At 47.2% G+C, this 9,976-nt stretch overlaps 1 protein-coding gene across 3 annotated transcripts; it reads left to right on the top strand.

Moving 5' to 3' along the window:
- The first annotated feature begins 441 nt into the window (after positions 1–441).
- LOC135242934 (uncharacterized) lies at positions 442–9,929 on the top strand. 3 transcript variants are annotated; one of them, XM_064314274.1, is made up of 9 exons: positions 442–648; positions 1,544–2,190; positions 2,745–2,944; positions 4,049–4,248; positions 4,826–4,925; positions 5,670–6,023; positions 7,088–7,244; positions 7,709–7,836; positions 8,233–9,929. In XM_064314274.1, the coding sequence occupies exons 2-9, from the start codon at positions 1,638–1,640 to the stop codon at positions 8,590–8,592; spliced, it is 2,052 nt and encodes a 683-aa protein (XP_064170344.1). In that variant the 5' UTR covers positions 442–648; positions 1,544–1,637; the 3' UTR covers positions 8,593–9,929. The 3 variants fall into 3 exon arrangements, with proteins under 3 accessions (XP_064170344.1, XP_064170342.1, XP_064170343.1); XM_064314272.1 differs by having other exon boundaries at positions 443–660; XM_064314273.1 differs by lacking the exon at positions 442–648 and adding an exon at positions 749–994.
- Positions 9,930–9,976: the final 47 nt, after the last annotated feature.

Here is a 9,976-nt window from a genome sequence, read left to right as displayed (position 1 = left end):
AATTAATTGTCTGCAGTGGAGGTCGCCAACGTATATATGCAGGTATGTAAGCCTATTTGAGACTCAGAAATGAAAATACTATTATGACTGGATATGATAGGTGTGTGAATATGATAGAATATAATTTATTATTATTATTATTATTAATAATAATCATAATCATAATAATAATAATAGCTTGTGCCCAATTCACAGGATCTGTTAAACTTGTCAATATCAAGAAAGACTAAAGATAAAGAACAAACATGCTTTAAAATACATTTGCATACAAATGACGTTATGCACCTAATTTGGTTCTGTAATGGTTCTAAATTGGTTAAATTATGGGGGTAATTTGCTTCATTTTAGTCCACACAGTATTTATTGGGAAGGATACCAATGCGATTCAGACGTTCATGTTCGTTTTCTCCAAAAAATTCTAACTCTTGTTCGTTCTATATTGTCGAAACTTCTAAAGTTGGTTTTTTATTTTTTATTTTTGCGGTTGGAGCTTCTTTCCGCGTTTGGTGATGACTCAATGTGACGCCATATTCATGGGACGTTTGTGTAAAGAAACAGCGATTTTATACATTGAAACCCCTCCGTTATTTTCCATAAATCTATTAATGCTAACATTATTCTGGACATTCGGCGTTGCTCCGTTTCAAGGTAGATTACCAGGTACGGAAAATGTACTAAATTTATTGTGTGTTCATATGTAAACAAAGTAGCTTGTGGCTAGCATACTGCCGCCTAGCTGATATTGCTTGTTAACTTAGCTAAGCCTGGCGTCTTGTCGGCTGTTTGCCAGCCTGCTAGCTGCCTGTCTAGTAGTTGTCAGTCGTTTCTCTAGCGTTAGCTTACATAGCCAGCTAAACAACTCACTCAGGCTTTTGTTGACTGTTGGAGTCTTTCAGAACCAAGCACTGCCATTCTTGAAAAAAATTTGTCCAGTCTGAGCTAACTTCATTTGTCAACAAACAAACCACAGACGTAAAACGGTTCTGTTTGAGAAGTAAGGGGCTTGCTAGATTTGGTTGGCTAGCTAACGTTGACTTGCGTTCATTAACGTTAAGTGTGGCTTTGTCGTGCTAATTGCCAAATTCTTTGATACTTCATTGATAACGTTAGCCAGATGTTACATTTTTTAAATGAAATTTTAGCCAGGTATTAAAATGTCTGTTCAGCTAACTAGATCACTAGCGGTTTCATTTCCGCTTAATTGTGTTGGCAGATGGCCCATGTTGTTTGATCTAAGTCGAATGTACTGTTTCTTTGTATTCGAATCTCAGATGCTGCTCTGTCAGTTTGGTTATTGGCGTGACCATTGAAAAGTATTACTGCATCATTGGAAATCATATTTGCACAGTTAATCCCGTGTCATGGAAATTAATTAATTGCAACTGTATTGCAAACTTGCATTTTGATGCAAGCATGTAAAATTAGATCGTTTGGGAATACTCTTCAGAAACTCCTGTGACTGATGTATGCTGTGTGAAAAGGTCATTGTTTGAAGGGTGCTAAAGGAATAAGTAGTGTTGTTCTGTGCTGTGTTGTGTTACAGGACTCTCCACTGTCTTGAGTCTGTGGGGTTGGGGGTCACAACAAGAGCAGGACCAGGGGTCACGCTGGCAAGCGGAGGATCAGGCGAGCTTGAGATGGACATCCACCTGTCCGTGAGCTTCCTGCGGGCGCAGCTGGGCGGGGCCATCGAGGAGGCCGTACGCACCGCGGTGGAGACGGTCCTGTGCGAGACGGTCCGCCTGCTGGGGGGTCAGCTCGGCGAGCTCCAGGGGGCCGGGCCCGAGAAGGCCCAGGACGTCCCGAGCCTGAAGCTGCGTCTGGAGGCCAGCGGGGGCGACTGGAGGGTGCAGCCGGGCGGGGGTGGGGCCGGGGGCGGGGCCGGGATTGGCGAGATGGACGCGGGGCTCAGCAAGAGGACCGTCAAGGGCCCGCTGAGCCGGAATGGCGGCGGCTCTCAGAAGCTCCTGAACAACGGCGACGTGCCCGAGCCCCCCGTGCTGGTGGAGCAGGGCGACTGCGCGGGCTTTCCCGACCCCTTCGACATGGTCTCCGGGGGGCCCGGCGTGGAGGACTTTGAGGAGGGCCACGACATGGGGCTGCCCACGGACTGGGAGCTGATGAACAGGGTGTACAAAGCGGAGCACAGCGAGGGCATATCCCTCATAGACGAGGGCGGGACCGCGCACTGTAAGCCCCGCCCCTTTTGGGTTCCGTGTTTGTGAATGGGAGGAGCAGTGATACTGTATAATGGGGGAGTTATAATACAGGCAGCGATACGATTTGTCCTGCTTGGATTTATCGCTATAGATCCAGTCCTACTGTCAGCTGTCAAAGAATGCAGAGGCTCTTGATATGTGTGCTTCTAGCATACCCAAGTCCTTTGACTTGGGTTGAGATAATCAGGGCCTGAGAAATTATCATCAGAAATCAATTTTCCCCTGATTATTCAGGGAAAATCAGGATGGTGACATCCCTGATAGGAGTATTTATAGTGCGTAAGCGCAGTCATTTGCTAACACATTATACGCCACGTGTCTCAGTGTGCTACATTACATAACAGGCATTTAGCAGACACTCTCATCCTGCTTGCGCTACTTTTTAGCATTTTTCACATAGCATCCGTCTATACAGCTGGATACATACTGAAGCAATGCGGGTTATGTACCTAGCTGGGGGGTACGAGGGCAGTGTCCTACACGGGAATGGAACCTGCAACCTCTGGTCTCTCTCCCCGCGGGCAGATGCGGACGAGTACCTGCTGCACGGGCGGGACCTGCGCATCATCACCGTGCCGCTGGAGGAGGAGATGTCCGAGCTGGACGCCGCCGAGCCCGAGGACCAGCTGCCCCGCTTCAGCCCCGCCGAGGTGAAGAAGGAGCTGCCCGAGGCGCAGGCCTCCTCCGCGGCCGAGGACGCCTCGGCCGTCCCCCTCTCCTACGAGGTGGGTCGGGCGCGGCGGCTGGAGGTGACATCACGTAGGGGCTGCCATGTTTGTAGTTTTTTTTTGTAGTTGTGGTCATGCAAATGCCTCCACCAGACCTAGTGCCTCTGAAGAGGAGATCACGAGTTGGCGCGCAAACGCCTGGGGGAAGCTGTGAAGTCACCTCTTGTGAAGCGGTAGCATCAGTTCTATTGGCTGGAGACCTTGGTCTTTAGCTGAATGGGCCAATCGCATGTCCTGTTGTTTGGAGGAGTCCGCCAGGGGCGTGGTTTGAAACCTGAAACAGACCCACCCCTGTTTCATCTCTCCACCCTGTTTTTGCAGGATGTGCTTAGAAAGGTTTGGATGTCATACAGTGCGGGTAGTCATGGAAACAGAAATGAGGTGTGAGGTGGATAGAGTTGCTCAGTGTAATTAGTAAGGCTGCATGAAATACCTCAACAATAATTATCAAATTCAATAATGATCATCACCAGCATGTGGTGTATTGTTTTCTTTTTCATCTTGTTTTTCTCTTTAATTATACCTGATGCAGTAGTAAGCACCCAGACTTCACAAGCCATATGAAATGCTTCTGGGAAAAAAAACGCCACCACTGATATCTATTGGGATTTGATAAGGCAGCCAATCAGCAGCAAAGTCGTACAACTTCTATGTGATCATGTGCTGTTTTTTGCCAATCACACGCAAGCCACAAGGACTTGCTGCTGATTGACTGTCTTATCAACACCCCAACAATGGATATCAGCAGTAATTTTGTGCCCTGCGATAGACTGGCGACCTTCCCAGGGTGTATTCCTGCCTCTTGCCAGGAATAAGCGGGTATAGATAATGGTTGGATGGATGGTAATCTTCCCAGATGCATTTCACGAGTCCTCTGAAGTTTGGCCTCCGAAGTCTGGATGTTCACTACCGTGCCACCGTATAATTAAAGGCGAGAAGAGGCAGTGCGCTACACGGTGGCGAATGATCGGTATTGCGTTCGGTAATTATCTCTCGCGGTACATCGTCCGGCCCTAGCCATTAGCCGCGGAAGCGTGAGCATGAGCGAGGGGCATGGCGATCCTGACGGTGTCCCTCTCCCCCCCCCCCTCCTCTCTGCAGCCCCCGGGCGGGGACTCGGGCGAGGCGGGCCCCCAGGTGGAGTTCGGGCCCAAGGACTACGTGGAGGAGCTGAGGCTGTGGCTGGAGCGCCTGTGCCCCGAGGTGATCCGCGAATACGAGCGCGACGGCTGCCTCTGCGAGCTGTCCCGCCGCAAGCTCATCAAGTTCGCCGTGTCCTTCATCATGGAGGAGTTCGGATTGTAAGAGCCCACCCCCTTCCCCAGACCCCCCACCCGTCCGTCCGCATGTCACACCCCGTACGCCATGCCGGTCAACTGCGCGTCCCCAAAGCGAATACAGAAAGGCCAACATTCGCGAAACGTTTCGTTCTTTTTAAACGTTTGTGCTTTTTAAGGAAGAGCCAGTGAGGAGATTGATTCTTGTTTACCGGAGGAACCAATCTCCATATTCCACGCACAAGTATTAAAAGCGTAAAGCTCAAATCTCAGGTGAAGCCGCCATTTTAAAATGGTCACCCGGTACCTTGTTGTCAGTCGAATCCATTTATGGTAATTGCAGACAAAATTTCATTGCGCACAGCGCAGTTGACCATTTTGCGATTCAAAAATATTGGACCTCTTTCAAGAGGCTGTTTTGCCAGTGCTGGCCTCGCTTTGCTTGGTAAAAATGCAGTCTTAACGTAAAAACACTCGTGGACTATCTGTAAATGAAAAAAGAATCGCTGGACCCAGAAGCCACGGGGCGGGCTTCTCGGCACTGCAAAACGGCCTTGCGGTAAAACGGTTTGGTCAGACGAAACTCTCCCCGTCCCGCCAGCTATCCCACGTCCGCCCAGAAGACCATGCTGGCCGAGCACATCGTCAAGCTGTTCCCCGCCCTCCGGCTGTGCGTGCCTTCGGCTGGGATCGACGGCATCGTGAGTGACCCTTACGTTACGTCACATTTATCAGGCAGACGCTTTTATCAAGTCTGCCTGATAAGTGCACACCGAAGGTCATTGGAGCAACTATAAAGAACAGGTCCGATAAGATAATATACTCAGTGTGTAACAGTTATCCATAGCCATGAACACATTAAGTCCAGTTCACACAGTAAACATTACTCTCTGACCAAACTAGGAGTCATGACAAGCTAAAACATCAAGATACAAAGATACAAAGTACAATATAAATGCTGGATGGAGGAGCATGTAACATGTAAGTGGCACAGGAGGTACATGTAACATGAAAGTGGCACAAGATATACATGTTTGGCATGAAAGAGGGGGATTTAAGTGATAAAAATGATCCCAGATCGGGAGTGCCCCTTACCAAACCGAACGGGCACGGCTTTCCGAAGGCGGGTCAAACGCGATGTCGTTTCCATTACTTTAGTCAAAACAAAAAAGCATACGCAAGCTGCGGCCAATCCTAGTTGCGAGGTACTGTGTCCCAGGTTTCAACCGGTAATTCAAACCAGCGGTCCTGGCTGATTCAAGAAGTGCAATGAGAGGGCAGACGTTGATGTGGCCACAGATGATGCAGTCTTTTCGTCTTAGTTATAGACCCGACGAGCACTTAAGACCAAGCAGAACACAGCAAAGGAGTTATCCGCTGATCCGACAGAGTCCTGAGCTCTCGGGCGCTGCAGCCTTTGACCTTTGACCCTTGACCCTCTGCAGGAGCACCTGTATGACCCCATGTCGCGGACGGGCTACATCGAGACGCGGCTGAGGAACTTCCGGCGGACGCTGGAGGCCGACAAGAAGAAGTACGTGCTGAAGCGGAGGCGGGCGGAGCTGGGCCTGGCCGAGCCCAAGGCCCGGGCGGGGCCGGGGGAGGGGCAGGGGGCGGAGGAGACGCGCAAGTGGGTGTCGCTCCTGAAGAAGACGCGCCCCCTCAGCAAGAACCTGCCCACCATCCGCAGCGGCATGGAGCGCACCTTCGCCGCCCGCAGGAAGTGGATGAGCAGCAAGCGGCCCAGCGTCAACGCCGTGCTCGCCGAGTACCCGCGCTTCCTGGACGTGCCCTCCACGGTGAGAGCCGTCTCCATGGACACCGGGGCCAGGGGTGTGCAAAAATTAATAAAAAAAAAAAAAAAAGAAATTCTTATATTCCGTTGGTCAAGATTAGGGACACATTTTACAATTTAACCACAAACCAGTTTTCATTCAGATGGAATAATTAGGGATTGAAAGTATAAAAAGGCACAATACTGAAGGTTGTGCTCTTTCAAACGTTTTTTTTTTTTGCTGAACACATCCCTCACCTTCCAAAATGTTTTTTCCTCATCCTCTGTAGTAGCTGATTGTTTACAAACAGCCAACCAATGCTAAAACTGCGACATCCTGGCCAATACCGCTGTACCAGCCATCAGTCGGGAGATCTATCTCTCCTGAGTGTCAACCAAGTAATGTTTGGAGAGCGCTTGTGTTAATGATACAGGCTTACCTTGACTTATTTACCGTCAGTGGTGGCCCTCTTGTGGACATCTTGCTTAATGTCTGCATACTGATTGAGGTGTTGATGTAATTGTATGGAAATAGAATATTTTCAAATTCATTTGAATGTTTACCTTTTTAAGGAAATAGTATTTAATTGCATATTTAAGTTGAAAGTATTTAGTAAATACATTAATAAAAAATCCACACTCAACATTTTTAGTTAAGGTGAGGCTGAAAGAAATATTTAGGCATGTTGCCCTATCCACTCTATTTAAAATGCACGTTTTTTTTTCCGCTTTTTTGACCGAGGCTTTGATTGGTAGTTTCCGTCTCATTTTTTTTGTACACCTGTGGTGTACCTGTAGAGTTGAGTATCTAAGACTGCTGGCAGTGTACAACAGCATTGCACTGAAGAAGACGATGTGCCAAAATGCTTGGATCTTTCAGCATTGTTTTAACAAAGAAAACTTTGAGCACGGATATTTCTGGAATGTATTTGTTGAATTCCTCACGTCTCCACCCCGCTATTTTTAAACCTGGAGCCCCTGAGGCTGATCTCCCATATATGGGGAAAACGGTTTTGAGGGGTGAAATCCTGACGGCTGTGTTTGCTTCAGCGCATGTTTGGAGAAGTGGCATTCTGTTTCTGCGTCCAGATCGACCTGGAGTTCGAGAAGATGTTCCCGGGGAAGGGGGACACCTTCCTGACGCAGTGGTCGGCGTGCGTGCTCCCCAAGGTGCGCCAGATCGCCGAGCGGGAGAAGCACCCGGAGATCGCGGCTCTGCTGCAGCAGGCCGCCTCTCAGCAGGAAGGTGAGGGCGAAACGTTTGGGGGAGAATGAGATCGCTGATCAAAAAAAAAAACCTCGGGAGGAAATGATTGCCGTTTTTTTTTTTTCCCGCATGCCATTACGTCATCTCATGCTTACAGTGTGGTACGTATAGCAAGACGCGTGGGTGAGATCGCTGTCAGCCTCGGGGATGAGCATTCGCATGCATGTGTGACTCTGCTTGTGGTGGATTGTGTTACATTAGCATGACTGTGTGGACTCTCTGTGGCCTGATTGTGTTAGCATTAGCATGACTGTGTGGACTCTCTGTGGCCTGATTGTGTTAGCATTAGCATGACTGTGTGGACTCTCTGTGGCCTGATTGTGTTAGCATTAGCATGACTGTGTGGACTCTCTGTGGCCTGATTGTGTTAGAGACAACACTGACATGCTTATGCTATGTAATCTGATAGTGTTAGCATTAGCATGTCTGTGCTGCCTCCGCAGACGCGTGTACCCTGACCATGCTGAAGGTGCTGATCCACTTACTGCCTCCCACCAACACTGGCCGGGCGTCCCTTCCCACCAAGTGCAGCATCAAACACGCTATCCGCTACCTGGTGGATATCGTCCCAGTAAGTTCGCATGGCTCCCGCTAATCATTTTATCATCTGCTGGGATGGGGTTTTTAAGTATTCACTGTTTCCAGTATCGAACCACTACATAGAGCTGAACCAGAGACTGGATTTAAGCATGTGCATCAAGAGCTTTTCAACTTTTTATTAGCTGATAGTTGGGAATAGGGAATATTCAGCAATGAATCAAAATACTAGTGGCTCCAGAGTATCAAATGTGTGGAAAAACAGTATTTCCAGATGAATAAGTTAAAGTTCACACTCTTGCTGATGTATGGTAAATGATTGCTGTCTGCTAGTAAACTGAGTAAGAAACATACAGGATCATCAGCAGGAATGTTAAAATGGAAGGTTGCCTTTGCTCTCCTCGTTGATCTGTCACTTCACCCCAAAAAGATGGACACCAAGGTGTCGTCGCTGTTCTGCGACCCGGGGCCCCCGGCGGGCCCCGCCCCGAGGGACCAGGCCAAGCCCTACATCCTGAGCATGGGGCCCCTGGACACGCCCGGCCGGCAGCTGTACATCCTGGCCCCCGCCGAGCGCGTGGCCCTGCCCCTGCTGGAGGGCAGCCTGGTCGCCGCCGTGGACAAGCTCTTCAAGTTCCTGCGGGTCTTCGGCCTGGGCTACCCCATGCAGCTCGGCTCGCTCTACGGCTTCCTGGAGCACCTGTACGGTCTGGAGAAGCCCCACAGTGTCCCCGGTGGCAAGAGGTCCAAAGTGCTGGAACTGGTGTCTAGGCTGCACGCTCTTTCCTGACAGAAAGCCGCCAGCGCGACTTGACCCCGCCCCTCGTGACTTACCAGTCCTCACCCCCCCCCCACCTCTTGTCGCCTTTCTTTGCCTCTTCCTTCCGAATCATGTTGCTGGAGGATGTTTTGTAACATTGAGTGTATTGTAGGCACTTGAGAATAATGACTTAATATATTCTGCAAGGTTTTCTGTCAGTGTAATGCAGTAAGCTGCAGAGTTTTCCACTGTTTGCTAGTCTAGATAGGCCTTTAGGATACCTTGAAGTGAAACCCTGGTTTGTTTGTTTTTCTTTTTGTTTTTTGTTTTTTAAATAAGCCTGGTAATTTTAACTGGTACAGAAATGATTGGGTTTGGTCATTTAGTAACTGAAAGTCAGTTCTGTGATGCTCTGGAGTGTTAGGCCTCGCCTTGGTTCATTATTTGATCCTGTATGTTAAAGTAAGATGTCACTGAGCAGTGGTATTACAGATACTTCATGTAATGTCTCAGAGGCATTTATTTATTGAACTTCTGTGGAACAGCAGGGACACTATGCACAAAATAGCAAAACCAAACAATAGCACTATATGGAATCCATATACAAACAATGTGCGGTTTATTTTGTTGTTTTTTTAAAGAATCAAAATGTGCCAATTACATTGAACTTGAATGGACATTTTATTTTATTTTGGTTTTATTTGACTTAAACTTACAACGTTTTCTTACTAACGACATTACTGACGACATCGAGCAAAATATACTGCCACATGTATTTATTAATTTGGCAACGTAGCCATGAAAACTAAAGTGTTACTGTTTAAGTACATTAAATTATTATTCTTTTTAAATATAACAATCAGTAGTTAAATATTACTTGCAACTGTAGCCATTACATTTTGGTTTACTGTTTTTGGTACAGTTACATATTTATTGAACTAGCATTGTTAGTCGGTTTTGTGAATGTCTACTCCAGTTGTTCTACCTGCAGTTTTATAATGCAATATTTTATTTGTTTATTAATCATTGGCAAAGTATAATACTGTTGCTGTCAACATGTTAAACATAAATGAAAAAAACTGCTAAATGCGCATTTAGTTGTGTAGCTATGATAAATTACTGTTTGTTCAAATTATATTAGTCATATTTAGTTTTCATTTTTGGTCATAAGTGACTAAATTCTGATGGGAACCCATGAATACACATTTATAAAGTTCTGTGTATGAACAGGTACTAGAGTTTAACTATTGTCTAGAGGAACCTTTTGTGGATTTGGATTTCTAGATATGAATCCCATTGTATTTATCTATGGATGGTTTTGTTTTTATAAATGGAAAAAACTCAATAAAATGGGGACATACTGTTCAGCTGAGACTAGTAACTTTAGTAATTGACTTTCAAGAACATAGTTTTC

This window comes from Anguilla rostrata, chromosome 17, assembly GCF_018555375.3.
Source record: "Anguilla rostrata isolate EN2019 chromosome 17, ASM1855537v3, whole genome shotgun sequence".
In the NCBI taxonomy this organism is placed as follows: domain Eukaryota; kingdom Metazoa; phylum Chordata; class Actinopteri; order Anguilliformes; family Anguillidae; genus Anguilla; species Anguilla rostrata.
The sequence above is the reverse complement of the archived record's forward strand: the minus strand, read 5'-3'. Positions and strand labels throughout refer to the sequence as shown.